The following is a 23971-nucleotide window of genomic DNA, read 5'->3' on the forward strand; positions in this document are numbered from 1 at the left end:
AGTGGTTTTCGTATACGTCATAATCCCCCTACTTAGCTCTAAATAGTCAGCTAAATTTAAACTCAGAAAAACAGGAATTTTTGTTTCTTGATGGTGGAACAGAAACAAAAGCTGCAAGTGATTGCAAAATAGAAAGCGAATCCCTAAGAGGGAGGGTGTAAGTCTTATAACCACTCGGATTAGGATGTCACGCAACGTAACGTCCAGATATGACATGTATTCAGCGTATTAACTAGTGAGGGATAGTGTCCGGGGGATGCGGAACAGGTATCCTATCGTGCCCCCGTCATAGGGCTGAGGGCGCGTGGTAGTTCGTCGGTTTGTGGATGCTGGGTAGTGTTTTGCTTGTGACAATATATTTATAATTCAGAGGAACCTTCTAAAAGGAAACCACTATCCACAAAATGAGAGATTAAAAAATTCAAGATATGCTCAGCGTACCGGCATTCGATGAGAGACCTTGTCGTGTAAGGAATTTTGAACGAATTTTGAAAAAATCGCTTCAGAAGAACCAGGGGCACAGTTCAGTTGCAGTGAAAGCTACAGCATCAAGTAGAACATTTACTTGCAAACTTCCTGGCACATTCTCGTGCATCAGTGTAAACTTTTAGTAAATTTGTGAACAGTATAATTTGGAAAGACCGGCTCTTTACATCCGAGAAATATTTTCTAAGCTGGTTTCCTCCAGTAATCCAGCAGTTTCCCGGGAACGAGGCATGAAATGAACAGTCTGGCAAGTGATGCAGAAAATTCTCCGACCAAGTTATTCAGCGCGTCGGCGGAGAGAGAACCAGGACCGCCTGCACTTTAAGACATAGATTTTTATTGCAATACGCATAGCTCCACGGAAGCTAACCAAAGGTTTCCGAGCTGTCCGCTAAAACCGAGTTTGTGCAGATGACTCAACTCGTAGTTGGATTCATCCGGTCCATACTTACACACCAATCGAAACCATACACCAATGCAATTTGTTCGGTAAAATATATTCGCAGGAATGTCTTTTTACATTGGTCAATCGAGAGAACGAAATTGGGTTTAAACTCTCTAGAATATATGGTCCGCCTGCGCACGCCCACGACCTTTTTAGTTGCTCACTTCTACTCTCCGAAGAGAAAGTCTACCTGTTCCGATACAAATCATTTCATCTGAATTTCAGGTAACAAAGCACGGCGGGAGGAATTAACCGCTGGCGTTTCATTGTTATAGTGACAACTATCGGCCTGGTTTATACACACAGAAGACCTTGACAGAGACAGTTAACTTGCCTTTTGGGCACAGGAATCGAAAGTGTCTATCCTTTCAGCCCCATTTATATCAGGAAAAAACCTAAAGGTATATAGTTTGTAGCTGACGAAATAAAAAGGAAATGCGAACATTGTTCAGCCTACGTCTCCTGCCTTGTTAAGTAAAAATTGCCGAAAGTAACCGTTTCTCTTAGGCAGGCAGGAGCAAGGAATTTTCCGCCGCTCCTGTAGGTTTTGGATCGGTGATGAGGGAATATGGATTACTATTGCTTGCGTACTGTATTTAGTCTCACTTCCACCGGGTTTTCACAGCAAGGGAAAAATTAGCTAATTAAACTCACTACTTCAAACCATGAATAATAGTCTCATTGAATTAGCACGGCGACCTGCCGCATATTCTTATTGATGCGATGCATGACTATGGGTACAAACGGTCACGTGTAAAAGTGGAAGCATGACAGAAATCGACAATAATTATCAAACCTGGTCTCGCTAAAGGTGGAGTGTCGAAACCTTTAGGTCACCTGCGACAATATATGGAGGATTATCAAGAGCTACTAATGGTAAGAATAATACTGATGAAGAGTAAATCGAGGAAAATCGCCAGAAAAGGCGTGAAAGCAGCCCAAGATGCGTAGACATTTCTCAAAAGGAAGCTCCGAGTCTAGTCTAGAAAGAAGCGTTCCAATTAATCCCTTCACAAACAGGTTGGTGGGGTTGCCCATTCCATTCTAGGAAACAACTGATATTAATGCGAAATCATTTTGTACATACCTCGTATTTTTTTGTGGTGGCTTTGAAAGGGATACTGAAGGGACCATTTGGAGCCAGGAAATTTAGTTGCCCACATAGATCCCGTTCCAGTTTCGGAGTAAAGATCACGTCAAAGATGAAGCTCATCCCGGGAGAGACCACACCAGGAGGAGAATAGCTTCGCGGAAGTTGGTGCGACAAAAGGAGAAGATGAAGGATATGAGGATCGTTACAAACAATTATTTACCTGTACTGATATACTCAACATAAGACCAATATGCCTGAACGTAAAACTGATTTCTCATAGAGGATGTGACTTAATGACACTGTTGTCATGAAGAGTTTACTGTTCCGTGTTTACAAACGAAAAGTTTATACTTTCGAGAAATCCACTGAACACATAAAGACTTCACTTCATGGCAACCACTAGTTTGTTCATCAGTTTTACAGGTGCATTAAATGTCGGCATTTCAAAGAAGGCTAAAGGCCGCGTAAAAGCTACCTTCACTGCTTTCAGGTTGGAAAGGTAACCACTTGATATGTTTCTCTATTTTTTGGAACAAGGATGAGGTCTCTTCCAAAAACCGTACTTCAAGGACAATTGAACATTTTTCAATATCAATGCGTTGTTGACCACAGTTTTCTGAATGCCTTCCTAATACCGTGAACCGGAGTCTGGGAAGCCGCTCGATAGCCTGCCGAGCCAGAAAGCCAATGAGCGTGAGAATCAGTTGATCTGTTGGACACTAACGCGTACAGGCGTGTCATCTGCAGTCGTGGAAAGTTCTACGCTAGCCAAAAAGTGATGCTAAAAGTAGAATTTATCTGTCACGGGCGAGTGAAGGGCAACCAGTTAAATCTGTCCCAACGAGAACGGTTATTTTATTGGCTGTTATGTAGTCCAGTTACATTCGGAGCTGGTTACCTTAATACAATGACTGATTGGTTTATGATATGTTCCGAAGCATATGACATTACTGACAGTAGCCAATAAACGCTCAGCCGTGGCACTCTTTCGGTGCCCAACTGCCACGCTGCCCGAAGGAAGCACGAAGGCTGGGATACTGCCAAACTGCCCAAGCCCAGACAGGGCAAATCGAGGTGTGGAGGTGTGGTTTGATTCACAGAACTTCCGGTCAGGAAATTCGTGCTCTGAGGACTGAGCCATCTCGCCCAATAGCCAATAAGTTAAGAATGCGCAATGCTTCGATTACAACCGCAAACCGAGCCAGCCCGAAATGTAGACTAGTACACGTGACCCTTTGGAACAAGTTGTATATATTTTGGAAGCCACAGATGATGGAAATGGACAGACATGAGTTGAACATTCAAGACTTGGGAACCAAATTTATTAAACATACTATCGTCGGAGCTTATTAGAATACTGATTCAAGTTACAGTGTCCACCCAGAATCCCCAAGTATGATTATAGAGATTAGGTGTACTTCATCTTGGATCGATCCTGAGCATACGTAAAGATGTTTTCAGTCTTAATTCAACTCTATGCACGGTCTTTAAACGCTTCTCCATATTGTCGCCCTCATCTGTCGCTTGATTTGAACCCACTTACTTATTTTTCCGGCTCTAGGAGCTGCGATGTAAAGTGTCTGCGTTATTTTAATAATGACGTCTGTATCACTAGAGGAACTAGCTGACTGAGTCACAGTGAAACGAGGTTGCTTCACAGGATTGCGTTTTAAAGGCGCTCCGCCGTGCGCTCACCTCAACAGCGTACAAACTCACAGCGAAATGTTCAATTCCTGATAAGTTGGTAGATAAGTATATGTAGTCAATGACTGCAAAGAATGGCCATGTGCTCCGCCTCCACAATTTGCATGATTTTAAGGAATTTCAATGGCATTTTCGTTTGAACATTTTCCATACTGTTCTGATACAGTTAGCCGAAGCTTGCCTTGTCTAGAAATCTCAAAGCTGCAGCCGACGTCATGAGACCAAAATGTTCGTGGACATTCTGCCTACTTCCCATCATTCAGTAGTGTGTGAAAACACCTATTTGACCAAGCACAAGGTCACACAGAGGGCTTTCAAGGGAAACACTTACCGAACTGATACAAAATCAAGCAGTTCTTCACTCATGTCTATGTATCGGCATGTTATCGCTTTGAAAGACGCATTGGTTAATTGAACCTTGAGCTTCGTGACACTGTTCACCTCGAAATCCTTGAAAATATACAAGAAGTAGGTGATTGATTGTAAATAGAAACGATGCGCTGCGCAGTACATTCGGCAAAATACAGGCAAACAAACGGTAGACTAAAACAAAGAAAAGAAACAATTTTCCAATTGATCCGCGCCGTTTCCCTGCTCTAGCGAGTTTGGTACGAAGTACACCTTGAGCGGGTACTTGGTAACGAATCTGATTAGATAGCTAAGCAGATTAAACTTGCCTGGTTAGGGTGGATAGCGCATGTTATGCCGAGCCATCGTCTGCCCAGGGAAGCCTTATTCTTATTATTTTTGAAAGTTTCACAGGGGACAAGTGATAGATTGGCAACATAAAATGGAAGCGGCCACTGTAAACTGAGGGCTGTGGGGTCTTCGCGCCTTCCCGACGTGAGCTCACATGATCCTACTTTTAAGTGGTTGGTGAGCAGCCAATCCTAGTGGCTATTACTTCCAGCCGGAGCTTGTCTGCCGTCGGGCGCTACACTTTTGTCGGATGCGGTTAGAAAAGGAAGCCGAGCCGAGCCCTCTGCTGGCAACTTCCCTCGGCAAGATGCTTAGATGTGTTCATTTTCAAAAAAAGGCACATTATTCTTGGAACAAAAATCTTCGTCTCACGAGGATTATGTTGAAGATAATTGTATACGATATAACAAACGACTATTTCATCGGTCCTCCGGGGGTGTGTTGGCAACTTGAGATTGACGTACGCTGATTTGATCTCCACTAGCAGTCGTATATTAATTCAATGTCCTAAACAAGCGTTATATTCATCCGTGATTCAAGTAGGATGCAATACCATAGTGGAAAAATCCCATGTAGTTTAACAGTTTATGATTAGTGTATCAGGTGGAAAGCAGTCTGCCAGCATTCCATTTGTAGTAAACACCAAATGATGGTGCGTGGTTCAGGGAGCATTGCCTTGTTTTGTGATAAAAAAGCATTAGGAGAGAACGGATCAGGGAAGTGTTAAATAGGAGGAGAAATGTTCCGAAATAAATGGTTCTTGACTTCAAAGAGCATTGCCTTGTTTTGTGATAAAAAATTATTGGGAGAGAACGGATCAGGGAAGTGTTAATTAGGAGCAGAAATGTTCCGAAATAAATGGTTCTTGACTTCACATCCAAGAAGGAAACCTTTATACCTTGAACCAGATTTTTGGAGGGTTACTTCTGAATCCGGGGCCATGAAACTCTTTGTGACCCACAATTTGTGGTTGAACAATATGCTCACGAATTCGATTTAGGGAGCGTCGCAGTAACTCCTGAAATATAATGTACAAGCATTGGAAAAAAACGTTGACAGTATTTCAAATAACGTTGATTAGCAAAAAAATTATTCATTACGTGGGATAGTTGAGGACTGTACCAAGGCTGTATCTGGGACGTATTGTTGAGATATTCGAAATTTATGCTCCGCATAAACAAGAATATGTGAAGAGACACTGAAAGAAAATCGCTTTCTTGAGTCGGCCAGACTACTAGTCATGGTTCAAAGTAGCGAGTTTCACCAGTTAATATTTTTCTTTATTGTGAGCATCATTCAGCCGATGGAAGTGAGCCTAACTGTCAACAATAGCCTGCATTATTACCATACTTCCGTTACTTTATGCCGCATAATTGCAGCTCAGAGCGTCTATTCACGAGTCATGTTGTGAGATGTGAACGGTTCCTTGTTCACCTGTGACATTTATCACTACCACCTAGTGGCTATTGGAGGCACTATCGTGTGGTTCCAAATTTTGTTAACCCCGGGCATAAGAATGGTCAGCCTGATTTAGAAGTTGAATTCGAGAGTTTTTTTTATCAACGTTCGGAGCTAGTACCTTTTTCCGAGCTAAATATAGGACAGCTGAATTCATATTTTGTCAGTCCTCGTTATTCATATCCCTTGAGACGAAGGTGTGGGAGTTCTCTTGGAGGATAGGTAGACTCGACTACGTTTATAGGAAAAAACATTTATAGCAGTGATTATGGACGAGTCTGGTTCACCTGTAAGCCAATCTCACAGTTCGGTGGCCATCTACCAGAGGCTCACCCTTGGCAGGTTTAATTCATGGCTCGTTAACCTGTTGGAACCGCTCACAGTCTGTGGGACACTTTGGAGTTCGCTAGTCAGACTAGAGGTCACAAGATCGATAACTAATCTTTGATCTTCCTTGACCTCACTTGTTGTTTACCAGCCTATAGCCTATGGGGACTACGTTTCTGACTCGATTGGGTGCAGTGGAAATGATATTCACCTCTCACTCGCTCCCGTACCACTGATTGTCTGTGTTTTGCACTTGAAAAATCTGCCAACCAAAAAGTCAAGCCCGACCTTTACTTTTCGACCTCCCCTGTCTAAGCTTGGACAACCTGGAAGTATTCCAGTCCTCGTGCTTCCTGGTTACATGGCACTCGGGCACCGAGAGGGTGCCACAGCTGAACGATTTCTCTTCTGGCATTTGAGGGTATACCGAAAGCTCTCAAAAATCTTCGGTACACAAAGTGTCATCCGTCAGGGGTGGAAGGGTCTTCAAAAGTATAATGTTCCAATAGCTGCTGACGAGACACTTTTTGAATGGGTATATGCAGACGGCATTGTTCTTCTCTTCGAAGAGAGGTGTCTGAAGGTGTAGGCATATTGAAATGGTTGTGGTAGGTAAGGCTCAGGTTTCTTTTCTTCGCAATGAGGCTGTCAAATAAATCACAGCAGGACGGCAGTGAAGTGTCAGTGTTGAACACTGGTGTCCTGCTGACGATGATGATAATGTGCGATGTAATCGTGCGTAAATTTAATTCAAACTGGCGAAACGCCCATCAGCGATCAGCGTATTTTAGTGTATATTATTCTCTGCCAATCTGGAAATATCATTCTACAAAAAATTTACTTGGTAGAGGCTTTGCAAGACTCCAACGACAAACTATGCCATGGATACAATTAAGTAGTCTCTTTGATTAACTGAAGCCCTCCTTGACCTCACTTGTTTACCAGCCTATAGCCTATGGGGACTACGTTTCTGACTCGATTGGGTGCAGTGGAAATGATATTCACCTCTCACTCGCTCCCGTACCACTGATTGTCTGTGTTTTGCACTTGAAAAATCTGCCAACCAAAAAGTCAAGACCGACGTTACCATGGCCTGAACAATCCTTCTCGTGTTCGGAAAGAAAGTACTACGTTTGGTGAAACTCAAAGTGAGAAATAGTGAACGTGAGTCAGGCCAATTTGAGAGTCCACAAGCTGTGCGTTTCCTCGGCCTTGCAGATGTAGGTGAAATCCGGAAATCGATAAGCCAGGTAAGCACGTCGTTACGCTCTTGAAGCCGAACAGATAAATTCATGAATGAGGTCGCAAAACAAAATATTACATATGGCTGAGCACAGAGAGGGTGTACATTAGGTCCAGATATATCAATCCTTCTTTGATCCACAATTTTTTTTGGATGTAAGACCTGACCAGTATAGTGCACCTTTGACAGTCTACATTTGTGCATCGGGAGCTTTCAAAAGGTAGTTCAACCATACCGTTCTGATTGCTCTTATAAAGTCCAAAAGCATCACTCGCATTTGTTCAAACATATCCTGCCCAGATCAGATAACAGCTAAGTCCTTAACAAAGTAGAAATTGCAATAATAGAGATTTGGATGTGGTCTCGCTAAACATTGTGTCCAGTCTGTTTCTAATGGGAAGAACCAAAGGTCCAAAACTGGTGGTGTTGAAAGACGTTGTTGGACACCGGAATTCAAGCGACCAGCTGTTCCTAGTAGAGTTAGTTGCAGTAAGGTACGGAATAATGTGACTGGTCTTGCTGGATTTACTAATTCAGTCCAGCTGATAGGTCAGCGTATCAGACATCAGCTGTGCAGGTAGAAAACCTGGCTTAGGAGGCCGTCAGAAGAACTTAAGACGCCTTCTGGTTAATTGTGAAATCTAAGAAACGTAGTGATGTCCACTCCTATTTCTGTTTAAATGTGGAATATTCCCAGCCCATAGAACGGTTTTTGGGTAACCCCTGAACTGTGGTTTTCACTAACCTTTTCTAACGTCGTTGGTTGTCGGTTTGTTTGTCTTCTTTTGCCCCGTTTATGGGTATCTTGCAGGCTGTCCTCTTCGCTTTTTCCAAGTTCACCATCCCCTTCCATCGTCTCATCCTCGCTCGATTCTTCCCAGTGGTCTCCAACCACGTGAGTGTAGGCGTTCGTGGAATCCCGATCAACTAAAGGAAGGAGCACAACAGACCATGTACTACAAATTGAGTGGGGTTCGGTAGAAAACCAACAGCTGAACGGAATTCTTGACAGGCAGGCTATCCAGGATATTTCCTGGGTCATCGCTTGAGGCCCCGGACAAGTAATTCGCATGGCTCATTTCAACGTGCCATCTCAGATGCATCTAGCAGGCGCGGGTCGACTCGTGGTAACATGCTAGCCTAACGTGTCAGACGCCCAGAGCTCAAACCTCAGCATAGCGAAGGACATATACTACTGATGACCTCTGATAATATCGAAACTCCAGTTCAGTGCCAGGACAGGCGAACGACTGCTCAGAATAGAGTGATATAAACGTAAATTCCACCAATCTTGCAAGCACTGTTAGCAAGAGATGGGTAATTGCCAGTGGTTTATTAACTTTCTTCTATCATCCTCATTGACATGAGCCCTGATCAGATTTAAATAACAAATTAATCGCTCTTTGGCGCCGAGCTGCCCTGAGGAAAGCACTATCGCCGAAATACTGCTGGATTGTCCATTCCTCCAGAGAACCGACCGAGAAGCCAAGGTTAGGTTCGAAGCAAGGACCCTGTGGTAAATAAACTCAAGCTTTAACCAGTCAGCTATCTCAGGTTCGGTAACTGCAAAGCATAACTCATGTATATGTATTTGATCAAAAAATTTCGAAAAAAAAACGATCGATCAAAAGGTTAACAGCAAAAAAAGTATGGTACGGCAAATAAAATCCGACCTGACTCCAGGCAAAAATAACCAACGTGACAAAAAGTCAAAGTTGAAACGGAATGTTCGAGTAAACAAATCCATTAATAATACTGTTGTATTGAGTCGATGCGGTTGTATTAGAAACGGCTGTACTAGTATTCGGGCTTTCCAAGAAGTTTGAAGAAATCACTGTTCTTCGTCCACCCAGACCAGGTCGTAATGCTATAGAAGAATAGCACAAAATAGAATCCGGTCATTTTCACTTACTAAAGTCATTGAGAATGTGATCTAAGTCCTCCTTCATCACTGTGTCAACGATGCTCTTCATATCTTCTGATGTTGGCGTTTTTTCCCTTGAATCTTTCGCCCCCTTTACAAGTCCAGACTTGGATGGATCGGCGCTGATGGCTCGCATTCTGGGGGTCTTGGGGATAAGCATATGAACAGGTTGTTTGAATGATTGGTGCAAATGTACACAGCATTGGAAATATGGACATTGCAATGGACAGTGTATTCCACAAATCACGTAAAACCGCCGCGTACGGGGTTTGGTTTTAATCCTCCCGGCAATTTTAGTTCGAATACAATGCATCCGAGAGAAGCGATGGGTGATCAGAGTACGTCAATTGTAAGTCCCCCGAAAAGTTTCGATCAACTTGCAATAAAAGATAAAACGAAAAGCATCAGTCAAAAATTATTTAATTATCAGTCCACTTATGATCAAATCGGCTACTGATCAATCAAATTTCTCTAGTTCTTTCGTTGCAATCCTGTTTTAACCTGGTATTTTTTTACCGCAGTTACAGCGGCGCTAAACTAATATACTGGAAAACTGGTCTGTTTCTAAGGCTGCAACCACAAGATGGCCCTGCCAAACACGGGGCTTTCAATCTGTCCGCAAAATCCCATGTGATCGGTTACATCGTGGATGCACGCTTAACCACCTACGTCCAGTTGTAGTACCCTTTCGGTGCCTAACTGCCATGCCATACGAAGGAGACACGAGGGCTGGGATACTGCCAGGTTGCCCAAGCCTAGACAGGGGAAGTCGAGTGGTAGAGGTCGGGCTCGAACCATGGAGCTTCCGGTCAGTAAATTCGCGCTCTAACCACTTGTTCCATCTCGCCCCCGGTCACCTACGTAAGCAGAACAGAAAGATAGGCGAACAAATGTATGCTAGAAGGAAATGCCTTTTAACCGGTTTAAAACTTTCCGATTTCACCACCAGTCGGGCATTACTTTACCCGACGCAGACAACGTCGTCCATCGTCTGGAGATAAGGATGGATATTGCACTCGAGATCTTACATCACGCAGCTATCAGAAGATTATTTCTATTCGCCATCGTTAAATGAAAACCGCAAGTTTGTAGAGAGAAACGGTTGTTCACTTTATGGACTGTCTTGTAGAGTTGGGAACATCAGTCATTATTAAGGCAAACTATGTTTTCAGTTTTGCCTATTAGGTTGATTTTATTATGCACCTGAATAGATGCAGTGATATACCTGCAATCCCGCAGAACTGTTTCGAGCCTTTTTCATAAAAAAGTGGATTTTTGAAGCGATAGTTGTATGTCGAACTTTATATCATCAAATTGGGGATTAAAGATTTCGATTGGGCAATGACTTGCAAGCGAAATTTTGACAGTTACGAACGAAATTACCGACACAAAACGGCCTTTTTCACTTGCAGGGAAGCTGTAATTTTCTACAGAAACTCCCCACTATTTTCTGCAATCTCTCAGAAAACGAACCTGAGGATGAAGCCAAGAGCCGAGCTACACTATTTTGAGTTTTATCATGGAGGTGCCTGTGCAGTAGACCCCTACTGATTGGTTGTATCCCTTGAGCCAATAGAAATGCTCATGTCAGTGAACAGTGATCACTCAAGTTCAGTCTGGTATGGCAGACTGCCTAAATACATTCATGCACAAAGGCTATGCACTTCCTTCCACAAATACGCTCCCAATCAAAATTCACTGATGATGTCACTTTCACGGAAGATGAAACGTTCTCAATCAAATTACTCAGCTCAGATAACAAATCAAAGGCCATCATTACAACCTGAGCTAGTGATATTCTTTTCAATTGATTAGTTATTTCAGGCTGCTTTCTGCAGGAACTCATCTAACGACTGAAGGCTCAAAGTGCTCAATATACTCTATTGAGTACATATATATATAGTTTTAATATGGTTTATTATGGCAGATCTACATGAATAATATATGGACTTGGAGGAAGAACGAAGTTGTCATATAGCTAGTTAATTAGATAAAAAAACAGTGAAATCAGTTCTCCGGACGTGCAAGATCCATATCGTCTTCAGCGACGACCCTCATTCACCCAAACATGTAAAGTGTGGCTGCCTGGAAGCTGTGCTTTACAACCTGTACAGTGCTAAACGTTTTCTGAAACTGTCGCCGTGTAAACAGATACTGTCGGTCATATCGTTCACACTTCCTTGGTGATCGAGGTGGTTTCGACATTCTTATAGTAAGGACACTTGCATTTTTCAGTTGTATACTTGCACAACGACCGGGATATCCAGTTAAATTGTCAAGTGTGTCATCTCGGGTGCCCCAGAACTACTCCGTGGCCATCCGACAGACTATGCAGTTTCAAAGACAAAAAGTTGGACATGAAAACCCATACGAAAATGATGAAGTAGACTTAGACTACTGTTTCACAGAATAGAAGAGTTATCGGTGAACCAAGATTCGTTCTCAACTAGAACGAATCTCAAAAGACTGAAAGGTGTAACATTCTTCCACTGGTATCCTCTTGTTCATGACCCTCCCACAACAGGGTCAAATTACTCGCATCAGGAAATCGTCAGGTTTCCTTACCTTAATTTGACGCTAGTCTTATGAGCGTTAAGGTTACCAGTGTTCCGAATTACCACAACCAACATTTGCACGCGGAAGTTTTGAATAAATTTGTGAAATAAAGCACGTGTTCAACTCAGTGAACATTAAAAGATTTGAGATCAAAGAAAACCAGTCACAAAACAAAGCAACTACCTTTTGGGAAGTGTCAACTTCTTCGGACGTCAAACCATCGAGTATCTTCTTTATCCTTTCCGATTTAAAAGTCTGAACAATTGAATCCTGCTCAAAATGAAAGTAGTTTATTGACGGACAGAATAAAACCCCAACTTACCCCAATAAATTCAACTTGTCTATGTCGACTTTTCTGTGGAGCAGTGTTAATCTTTTTCTCTTGTTCGTTTTGTTCTTTTAGCATTTTGGCAACGATTTCCAGACGTCTGTGGCTTTGGGCTTCGCGGAACGCCCTGTTAAACGGGTTTAAGTTGAAATTAACTAATTATTTGATTTTACAAATAAAATTAAAAGTTTTTACGGCGATTGACTGAGGAGAGGATCTGAGAATGGACAGTTTCGAGTATTGTAGTTATCGCGTTTACACGTAAGGCACAGCTCAGCGGAATGGTTCAGTCATGAATTGAATTTTTTGAAAATGAACGTTCATAAACACTGTCGATGTTGTGTTTATCTCGATAATCATTATGTGGATGAAATCATATTCCTTTTGCTTTATTTCTCACTAGTGGCGTCAAAATGGCATATCACTGGACCACAAGATTTGCGTGTACCACGGACGCGTTTCATGACCACCAATGCCTCAGAAACGTCGCTGGTGTCCTATGGCGTCAACGGAATTCCTAACTGGGTAATTAGAAAATGGGTATTTTGCTGCGAAGCAGGCTCTTCAATTGCGGATGACATCCGTCACCTTCAACTGCGGTGGCTTGGCCACATTCTACGCATGGCGAAACGCCGTCTACTGAGACAAGTGCTTTTCTAGGCGCCCTCTTTACAATAGCGGTAACCGTGTGACATGATGTTGTTGCGGTGCGCCTTCCAGGATGGGGTCCCCGCAACCTCTACTGAGGCGGTAGCTGACAGATGTCAGTGGCGATCGTGCTGTCGGTCCTTTTCCAGTCTGCCTGACTAAGAGCCTGGAGGTGCAGACACCTAAAAAAGCTTGCTTTAGACCGGGATCAGGTCCTTTCCCTCGCCCACTATTTTTCCTCTTCTTTTCATTCTGAGGTTTTAAATATATTTGGATAAACTCTGTGAATAAAAGGCAGTGAAGCATCAGTGTCGACCCTGATGCTGATGTTTCTGATGATGCGGGTGATGGTGCTGATCACGATGATGATATTTCCCGTTCCATCGCTAAAGACTCAACATCTTTCCTGCTGGCTGCAGAAGTCGAACAAATCATAAAGTCAGCGCAACCGAACTATTCCCTTTTTATCAACTGTCTCGATACCTGAATCCAGATGTACTCCAGGTCTTTTTAGGGTGATTCCGCTTGAATCGTGAGATTACGTGATAAATGGAAACCTGAACTCTGTTCTATAAAATCTCACATCATTTTAGGAACATATGAAGCATTTTTACCTCATGTGGAAGAAATGGCAAACAAAATTCAAAATGCTATTTTTGATTGTCACATGTGATTCCAGGTGATCGTTCTGAACCGTCGGCGTGGTATGTGTTGACAAGACTCAGGTTTTGTCTGATAGCCGTCAGATTTTGTACAAGCTATTCAAACTTTACTGCGCAGGTGAAAGTATGTAGCTTAGGTCACTAGCATAAGAACACTAAAGTGCAGATACTAACTAATTATATTAGATTATTCTGGTCTACAAGGTAAAAGATTCAAAGCGATGAATGGTCTTTGAAACTCATTGATAACTGAAGATGTCCCGTTGACCACAATCAACGGCCGGTAGGATGTTAACCACAGGGCAAGCTACAGTTCTGAGGGTGTTTATGCTGGTCGAATGAAAAACAAAGCCAAATTGTATGACGAAACTCTTCTTGAGGGTCTATCTCTATACATTAGCGTTTTACGTCAGTCCCACTACATTCTCAGTAGAACGGAGCATGTTCCCACCTTTTTGGGAGGAGTGGTTAGGGGAAAATCAGTTTTTGTCCATACTGCAGTGTGCCTACGACTAGAACCGCAAACATGCAGAAACACAAACCAAATATGTGATATTTCCTATTTAAACACCAATTTTAATGGACTATTCATACGTCTAGGATGAGATCTATTTCCGATGTTGATTGCAAGCCAAGTGCCGGCACTAGGCGTGTTCATAAGCAGGACATCCCGTCAGTTTTGCATCGAGGTTCGAATATACCCACGGAACTTTACCAGAACTAATGTCTGATGGGACGAATGCTACAGACTATGGTTATCACTTTCAAAGGAGATTTCAAGCTGACTGGTTCAAGTTTATCTTTTTTTGGAGTGACTGGATTCGCAATGCAAGAAAACTGTTGTACATCCCGCAGAGCTCCTGCTGACTTAGGAAACAATAACGTTTGGAGTTCCCAATCAAACCCGCCCTCATATTTTATCCGCTATCAACATCTACTCACAAAAGCTGATCAAATTGAACGTTTTTTGCGCTGTTTTGGGAGATATCTCGTTTGATTGACGATAAATCATTGCTATGAACTGACATAAGCTCATCCAGAACGCACATGTCGGGGATGAAACTAGAAGAGACGGTTCAGATCATCTACCGAATGTCATTCGTACAGCTGTCACGCTGTATTTGAACCAATAAGGACGAAGGTGTACTATTACGAGCTACGCTAACCTACACTAATAATCATGTTCAACTGCAACCTTTCCTTTGGTGTCACACTACCCGAAAGTAGTACGAGGACTTAGATAATGCCAGGTTACCCAAGCCTAGACAAGAGCGGTCGATAATCCGAAGTTGTGTTCTGACCATAAGCCTTTCGGTCTGTATGTTCGCATCTTAACCACCGAGCTATTGTGTGGTCAACTTATCCATATAAACGGCCGGATGAATTGAGATCGCGTCCTATTTAGGGCCTTAGAAAGGACCATATGGGGAACAATGGCAAGTTGGCTACAACAAGTCACGTGAGGAAACCATAAACCTCAAATCATCAGTGACAATTGCATTTGTGTTAAACAAGTAGAATAAAGAAACCGCACAGGGATGGACTGAATTCACACATTATGGATATACCCCACTTCTTAGTCACAAACTACAAGATATATGAGCATTGGAAGTCATGAAAGAGAGTGAGCAAACCAATTTATTGTTTTTTCAGCTCAATATTCAGATGATCATTTGTTACGATAATCAAACTTAACACTAGGATTGAAATAAATTTAAGAAACTCATCTCTGTGTAGGATCGTTACTACAACAAATTTAAGTGTGCATTAACCAGTGCGGTTAGTTTTTCATAGAAAAACGCTTCATAGAAACGCTTCTGATACTGAGTAGCGAATTAACCGAAAATAAAAACAAACCTAGCGCCCCGTAGTTTGAAGATCCCTATCGCATCTGCTGGGCAGATAACACCGGTAAATCTAGCCTCATTCTGCTACTTGCGGACAAAGACCCCATTTCCTTGTGAATTGTATTCACTACTCGTTCAAGAATGATGCAATGCGTTTGATTATATTTTCCGGTGAAGACCAACTTCCCGTAATTTAATTTTGCGAAAAAGGAGCACATTTTGGAAAGTCGCACTATTGCGCCTATAAGCTTCTAGCCTATGTTCTGTTTTCCCGGACCTTTTAGAAATAGGAGTGTCGTCTGTATGGAGCACTCTGACTTTTCCAAGATGTCGATCCATCATCATCATCATCATCATCCTCATCATATCATCACCATCATTATCATTATCATCACCACAACGCAAGAAAGATCATAAAAGAACCAATTAATGGAGGGGAAACACTGCCGCCCAATTGGCCAATCAGATTGAGAGATAACAGATAGTATTCAAATGCTACATAAGCACACACGAACCAACTGGGAATGCCCAATCAACTGCGCACTGCTGTTGTCTCCTCGAATCGTTACGAGATGTTTTCAAGTTTTCAAGTTTTTCAAGCTCGGCGAAAGGATCAATAGCCACCTACTCAACAACCAATAAAGTCATTCGAGCTACAAATCGTTCGGCACATTACCGGAGAAAAATCCACGCGTGGCTTATATATTATGGATATACTGACTTGGTTGACTTACTTGTGTCTTGCTTCAATCTGAGCTATTCGGCGCCGCAAGACAATTTCCCTTTCCATTTCACAACATGATTCCACTTCCGATTTCAACATGCCGTCTTCCAGTTCTTGCATTGCTTCCCATTCAGTGAATCGCTTTCGCCGGCCAGCAGACATGCCTTCCTATGGGGTTTGGGGTAAGAGGATGCAGTCAGTTGTGTTTCAAAAATTTTTAATGACAGAATTGGGTGTGCACTGATGATGATGTCTTCTCGTACGGTGACGAAACGTTTGCAAATCGATTGCCAAGCTCGTTGAACAGATCAACAGCCAATAAACTCACCCGAACTACCAATATTTTAACACAGTTGAATACTGTGCCTCGCAAAGAGCCAATTTTCTTTCAGTCGTGCATAACTTTTATGGTGCTGTACGAAATTCATGTGCATCGGATCAGTGGAGACATATTCTCAAGACAGGGCATAGTTGACAGAAGAACCCGATGCCTCCCTTGTGTGACTTTAGTCAAATGACGAGAGCCAAGCTATTCGCTTCTTGCTCCAGAACCTAACATCACTGACTTCAAAACGTTTAAATTGGATCGCGCCATTTGGAAGACCTGACGAGTCTTTCTGAGTGTTGCCGGGATCTTGTACCGTATTCATAGTCTGTTCAACCGCACACTGTTCAACAACGTCTACAATAGTTCAGACAGAACCAAAGCCGTGCTCTGCATAAAATTTAGTGCAATGAATTCAATCAACACCAGTGTGATGGTCCTTCCTGGATATGCTGTGTGGTGACAGCACTATGGTTTTTGACTTTCTGTGTAGTTTCCTTCCAACATGCAGTTCATCACCACAAAGGATATGTAAATTTTTCTTCTTTATGAGCGGCTTAGGTTCGCCATCACCGGCAGAGATAAACCAGTCTCTGTCACAGATGACCTAGGCAGTCTCCCAAACACTCCGCTTTTTGGATTTTCTCGTGGAAATAGAACTCTTCTACACAGAAGTAAACGGAAACCGAAACTGTACGAGAAGCAAATGAGACCAAAGCAGGTTGATACCTTTTTAAATTGTTTGGTATAACCTAATCACCTAAACCCACTCTGAATGGACACTTTTCATTGCTCGTCCAGTCTTTCAGTGCGTAGTCGTGTCAGCGTATTATTGATCGTGCAGTGATGTCAACTGAACCACACAGTGCTGGTTCCTTGCAGTTCATATTGCGACCTAAGGATTGAGAACCCCTAGGGACTCTCAAAAATGACCAGAAACTGTGGGAAAATCAAAAATTGAAGATTGATAAATTAACCTGTTTTGACAGTTCGTCTTCATTGCGTTCTCACGCTGATGATTGGAAGATTGAGCATAGTGACAGATCCTGGACATACGTGGAGGGCATACATGATCGATTTATTACTGTTGTACATATTTATAGAGAACGAAAGCTATGTTGCACTTGAAGTGTGTAAACAGTTGAATCCCTTGAAGTTTGGTGAAAAACTAAGATGAAGCTCAGAGCAAATAGGTTACTTCAGTGGACGTAGGAATTCCACCAAAAACGACTAAACCATTTCTCTTTTTTCTTGTCACATCTGCAAGGCGAGTTCGCCGCACTGTTAACGTTATCTTCAGGTTCACAGCACAACACGCTTCGTGCAATTTGGTTTCAAGTAGAATATAAGGTTGACGAAAACTCGAGGACTGCGCCTACCTGATGAGCCCCAACAAGGGCGCAACCGGTCGTGGGCTGTTGACGAATTATAATCCAGCAAAATAGGTAACAACTACAAATACGTTTTTGACCTTTTATGTTTTTCGATTTTTCACATTCACTCACATCTGAATATCTCTGAACGTAAACACGTGGAATGCGACAGACGTCCAACAACAGCGCTAAAACTTCATGAATAGGTAGCTGGGCAAGCTTAGATTGTGTCCTTACCCTAAAGCTATCCAAAGAAATTCGAGCATCTATGAAGTATATTGATATATAATAATGGTACATANATATATTCAAAGACCGAAAATGGGTATGACTTGAAAATTTTAGAAGGGACAATTCGGAATTTAAACCTATCCGCTGTCCGATTGAATAGTATATTTTCTCTTATGTTTAGTTTATATTGTGACTCGTCATCGTGAGTTATTTGGCGTTGTGGGATGAATCAAGTCGTCTTATTCGATTTGTATAAAATACTACTTTTTTCACTTTAAAATCTTTAGAACAATAATTGCGTTTGAGACCGCTGTCTCTCTAAATGATCGCGTGATGCTGACTATATTAGCTAAGATAAGTCTTATGCAACCCAGATTCAGAACGGTTCAACCCCTGGCCCCATTGCCCTGCTCAGACTGGTGCTGTTGATTCAGAAGACAAATAGAAGCCTGGTTGCTCACGGTCAAGGTCAACGTTAAACTATTTGACCTTCAGATGGTCCACAGAGTCAAACAAAGAAACAGAAAGTGGATGACAGGGGGCTGCTGCTGGGTATCAAGAATCCGGAATATTCTTGCAGCCGACTCATTCTTATTCAGGATGAGGATATAATCCAGCAAAATAGGTAACAAAATTATCTAGTTGTCAAATGAAATGAGTACCATTTACGAACACCAATTTGAGTTAATATAAAATGAACACACCCGTGATTTTTCAATGGCCTGCCTCAATGACGAGGCAGAATGAAACATTCTAGCTCGGCGTAGCCAATCGCTCTTGGTGTTCATTTCCTTCTGTCTCTGCAAACTAAGAAAAAGATTGGTCAACAAATAATGAACCTGAACTTACTCTTGGATGGTTTGCGCAAAGAATGGTCTATGTCTCTTCATAGATACCTGCATTTGAGAATTTCTCTCTTCTGTTTGCGTTTCAGCCAATTCTTGCATCGCGACCTTAGCCCTGAAGTGATCAAAATCATCTAAAAGCTACAAATCTGACCTTTGTAGCTCGACAATATTCTTCTCCGTTTGTTTGATCAATCGATTCTCGTCTTTAATTCGTCTCGCTTTCGATTTGAATGAAGAGGTGAACATGGAAGGTTTGATTAGTAGACGGTCTGAAAGTTGCAGTTCCTGCAGACTGACTTCATAACTGGAGAAGAGAGTAGACATCTGACCGAAATGGTACCTGATTCTGGCCATCAACTCTTCTATATGTCTGTTAACCTTAGTCTCATAGTCGAGTTCACGTTCAATCCGCTGCAACTTCTTTCGTAACAAAATACAAGGAATGGCTGTAGATTTTTGACAGGCTGCGTCATAGGCCTCCTGTACTTCATCCTTCTCCACTTTTAGTTTTTTTATGTGCTCGGTCGAGATGTTGAATTCATCTCTAAACGATGGGATAATGCACTTTTCACATGGAGTCATGTAGGTACTTGATTTGCTCATATTCTTCCTGCTTCTGGGACTTTTGGCATTGAGAAAAAGTTTGGTCCGTTTCGGTATTGTCATCACCAGTCTTATTTGTGCTGAGGCAATCGTCAGATGAGCGGAACGAAACGGACCTACCTCATCATCTCTTGTGTTTATTGCAGTGTTGAAATCGGGGCTGAAAAATTGCAAAAATATACACTGTCTGTCTTCGAGGCACAGAACTAGGGTGCCAGTATTCTGAAGAAAGAACAATGACAACACACACCACCCTAGTTTGCTTGTTATCAAGATGAAAATGTAAGTGTATTTTCGTCCAACGACTTGTGATCTTTCAAAAATCGATGGACACAGAAATTCAGCAGGTTAAGTGGTCAGAGCTTAGTGGGTTTGTAAGTAGTACGTGAAGATGGATCGAACTTGACCGACAAAAAATAAATAATAATAGAAAGATTAGGATATCATCATATATAATAAACTATAAACTATTCATAACTACCATGTAGGCGGTGTCATAAATGAGAATAACGCAAGTATGACAACACAGGAGGGTCTTATTCTCAAACGTCTGGACTTTCATATCACTCAAAGGGACAACAAGGACGCTGAGTATAGTCATTTGGAGCAGGCATGCGTAAGGGCTAAAATGAAACGATCGAGCTCCGGTCAGGAAGCCGGAAATACCAGCGGACCGCTGCCTCACAAGCAAAATGGCATGGGTAACAAGACTGACCGCACTGTAGCGACCAATGGCCGGGGGAACGTGAGAAATTTGGCCACTACTCTCCTGAAATTCACCCAATACGAAACGCCAGGAATTCCCTTCTAGAATCATCAGAAACTAACACTGAATAAGCAAACAATTGAGCTGCTCAGTTTTGCATTTTATCAAGGTGAGTTCTAATGATATCTCCAGGGCATGTGAACATACGTCGACCGGAGGTACCAAATGAGTGCACTTTGGTATGTTGCACATATTCTGAGCTATCGGTCAGAGAAATGATTTTTTTAAAAAGATATACGCAAAAAACAATACAACCGATTATGTTTTTTTCACCTGCTGCCTCGTGGAAGTTATGACGCTGTATTTACTTCTTGGCTTAGCCGACGCAGTGGAGATTTGGGAAGGCATTTGAATGCCTAGACGCATATAGCAGTGGCACATGAGTTTTCAATGTTTGTAAATAGAATTTCTTAGGGACTAAACCTGTGTGAGTCATATTCAGCGATGATGGAGAAGTGGCCATTAAAGCTTTTCTGAAAACGCCACTTTTTGATTCCATAATTTTATAGAATGTGACAGGAATCCAGTTATTTCATTGCGTTTGATGCACTATAAGCTATTTAGAATCAACAATAAGCGCTTGCCCGGTTAATTCAGACAGAATAATCCTGGAGAGCAAAGATGGATCCTGAACAGCAATTTGTATTTGCACGTAACACACCCAAAGCAATATCCACTGCCAGTCACATCCTGTGTTTATGGCACTCAAAGATCATACGTTTAGCGCAAGCACATTGAATTTGTTAGAAGGGAAAGCCATTAACAACACACTAGTTGCCACCGTATGTAGCAACGGACAACTATCTTGGTAGCCAAACTACAAACCCGTTACCCAGTTAGTTTCTTCACGAGCTGAAATTCGAGTGTAAGGCAAGCAACAAGCGACATATAGTTGATGCTCCTAAAAAACTTCACATGTCTGGTAGCACCATTTGCTCTATACGTTCGAAATTAATTGGTCAATGAGTTGTCTCTATGATATACTTTGAAGGTCAGTGGGTTAGGAAACAAGTGTACTGGGATAAGCAGTGACCAATTACAAAATGTTTGTAAGACCTTTTTGGGTTCGTTCCAACGGCCACCATCTTTGATAAAATCGTTGTAATTTATTTTTACAATCAAATGAAAGTAGCGCTTCAAAGCATCGAGCTGGTAGTGTGTGGCTCCCAAAAGTCCCATAAACTGCAACCTGCTCCAAATAATGCTTCCAAAATATATTACTTTAGTCATCTGCGGACTGCATTTCATTCATCTGTACTTGAGTGATGTTTTGTGTATAATGCAAAACTACGCGGAACATTTAATACATCATTTCACTGTATTTACTCTTGTTCCACAGCATATTTATATTTATATTTTGTCTGAGTGCTCAGCTATTCTAACATTGCGTCGCAAGTGGATAAGCTTACCACCATTAGTGAAGGTTTCAGAAGGCATTGATTTGAAGTAATGCGACTCTACCCCCAGCTCCTAAACGGTCATATTTTGCACGTTGAGCAAGAATTAAAAAAACTTCCTTTCTGCGGACCGGCTGATTCCTAATGGCTTATTATGTTAAACATCAGTTGCGTTGTTTGTAACCTAGCTTACAGTCAAGTTAGTTATTAGCAATCCTAGACCGATTATTGTTTGCAGTTTAGGATGTTGGTGTGCGGGCTTCATAGCACTCGGTTAAGGGCAGAAGCATCAGTCATTGTCTCATTATTCAATAGGGGCTTTTCTAATTTGCTGAAAGGGCTTTTGTTAGAGTTAAAGTGTTTTCGATCTTTCAGTTTTTTGTTTGGTAAGTAATTTCGCAATATTTGAACAGCCTCCTAAGATTGCCTAGTGCCGCGTTTGCTCTAGACCATAAGGACTGAGGTTAGTTACTTTTGACTTAGGTCCGTTGAGATGTCAATGTGGGCTTTCTGCAAGCGTTAGTCCAATCCGTTTGCATGCAAACGATACCACACAAAGCTGATCATCTGGTTTGTGATAACAGGGTCTGTTTTAACTCCCCCAACCTAGTTGCTGTTCGCGCGTATCAAACAGAGCGTGCATAGCCCCTTCGACTTACATAGAATAGATTGCCTGTGTATTGGGATGGTCAATCAGCAGATTATTGCTCACGGTTGGAAATCCGTGGTTGATATTTTAGTATGGTTACACAACGTAAAGAATATTTCAACCTTAAGAAAGACAAACTATGCTATGCTTGAGCCTACACATAGTGTATTATCCATCCACTCTACGAAGGTTTTCAGTTGTCAACTCTTTATAATATGAAAAACAACAACCTTGGGCTATCGATTGAAGCCGAGATGTGTTAACGGCTGCTGGTGTCTCATCAGCAGCTCCAGACCACCCACCAGACCTGATAGGCAGCTGAGTCGTTCAACTTCATTAGCTTGGACATTTTGCGCTAGAAGTTGGTTTTCTGTCAAGTTGACAGTTGCATCTAGCCTTCTGTAAACGTGTCTCGTACCAATGGAAATACGTGCAGGTACGCAGGGTACCACACTCAATTTACCAGAGTCGAATAATTATTGCGGTGCCTGTATTCCTTAGCAATGATTTTCTTGATTTGATAATTTTGTTAATATGGCTGTGCTGTTATCTATTGTCGTTCTCGTTTTGATCAACGTCTATCTGTCTGCAGTCCAATATCAGTTAGGTAAATGTAAATATTGTCAACTCAAAAAAACTACGGCTGCATCTACGGAGCAACTACGGATTTTCATGGTGTCCTATGAGCAAAAGCTTTGATATGGCTTTCAGGAGGCAATTCATCATTGCGTGCCGTGGATTGAAGCTCTCTTCTGTCTACTGAGTCTCCAGTTAGAGTAGTGTACTTCAAATACAGGTTTGCTGTTGATGCATCTTGATCATTGCTCTAGCATACACAGGGAAACTTGCAGCTCTTTTTCCTAGAGTAAAAATTAACTGCAAACATGTCAGGCTGCAACGGCATAGCTAGAAACTGATACAGACGATAAACAATAATGTACTCATGGCATCTTCTTGCGGGCTACCACCAAAAGCTGGCTCCGATCCCGGGCGACCGTCTTTGGTTTTGGATTCCACTGCCACTGTGGGACACCAATTTGCACAGTGTTGCTTTTAGAGGAATAGCATGATATGTATAATCAAAGGCTATGTTGGAGACCACATTTTCTGCAGTTTCGCTCAATTATGTTACTTGACAGTGTGCCTGTTTTCAGGAGCCAAAAGCTTGCGATGCAAGACCGTCCGCAAACAAGTTTCCGCCAGTCAAGAATGTCGGTTGGTGTGAATGTCCAAATTACTGTTACTGGTGTTTGTCCATGATTCGAGAATCACCGACGCTAGACAGAAGGGTCTGGTGTAGTTTCGTACTCTGCAGTTTCTGCAAGTTTGCGAGGAAAGTACCATTTCCCATCAGCGTTGCCCTTGATGTACCTGCATTCGAATGGATTTATCGTAAATGCTAGCAAGAGGTATTGTAAAGATAGACCTGGGCTAATCGAACATCGTTGTACGCAGTCATGGTCCTAGAACGTGGTGGCATTCAGTTTACCAAATGTCCCACTCATGGTGCAGAGAACTATATCATCAAGGATCACGCGTCCCCATCCTGGAAGGCGAGTAGCACCGACAGCAAACAAGCGTTTCGTGATCTCCTTCATAATCCTCTGCCAAGTCAAGGGTTGGGCACCTCTCTGT

The 23971-nt window shown here is 42.2% G+C and overlaps 2 protein-coding genes across 2 annotated transcripts in view; one reads left to right on the forward strand and one right to left on the reverse strand.

Moving 5' to 3' along the window:
* T265_14061 (hypothetical protein) overlaps positions 1 to 19684 on the reverse strand; it is a gene marked incomplete at both ends in the record, with an annotated part of 75990 nt that extends 56306 nt beyond the window's left edge. The window contains 12 exons of the mRNA XM_009171832.1: positions 2019 to 2175; positions 4060 to 4178; positions 5326 to 5445; positions 8201 to 8382; positions 9212 to 9322; positions 9368 to 9524; positions 12119 to 12205; positions 12258 to 12390; positions 16155 to 16312; positions 18778 to 18880; positions 18923 to 19033; positions 19073 to 19684. Coding sequence (XP_009170096.1) covers positions 2019 to 2175; positions 4060 to 4178; positions 5326 to 5445; positions 8201 to 8382; positions 9212 to 9322; positions 9368 to 9524; positions 12119 to 12205; positions 12258 to 12390; positions 16155 to 16312; positions 18778 to 18880; positions 18923 to 19033; positions 19073 to 19683 — 2049 coding nt within the window. The remainder of the gene's footprint in view (positions 1 to 2018; positions 2176 to 4059; positions 4179 to 5325; positions 5446 to 8200; positions 8383 to 9211; positions 9323 to 9367; positions 9525 to 12118; positions 12206 to 12257; positions 12391 to 16154; positions 16313 to 18777; positions 18881 to 18922; positions 19034 to 19072) is intronic.
* T265_06537 (hypothetical protein) overlaps positions 1 to 23971 on the forward strand; it is a gene marked incomplete at both ends in the record, with an annotated part of 89354 nt that overhangs the window by 61457 nt on the left and 3926 nt on the right. Inside the window, 2 exons of the mRNA XM_009171820.1 lie at positions 12667 to 12788; positions 19429 to 19503. Of these exons, the coding sequence (XP_009170084.1) occupies positions 12667 to 12788; positions 19429 to 19503 (197 nt within the window). The remainder of the gene's footprint in view (positions 1 to 12666; positions 12789 to 19428; positions 19504 to 23971) is intronic.

Source organism: Opisthorchis viverrini (assembly GCF_000715545.1).
Source record: "Opisthorchis viverrini unplaced genomic scaffold opera_v5_135, whole genome shotgun sequence".
Classification (NCBI taxonomy): domain Eukaryota; kingdom Metazoa; phylum Platyhelminthes; class Trematoda; order Opisthorchiida; family Opisthorchiidae; genus Opisthorchis; species Opisthorchis viverrini.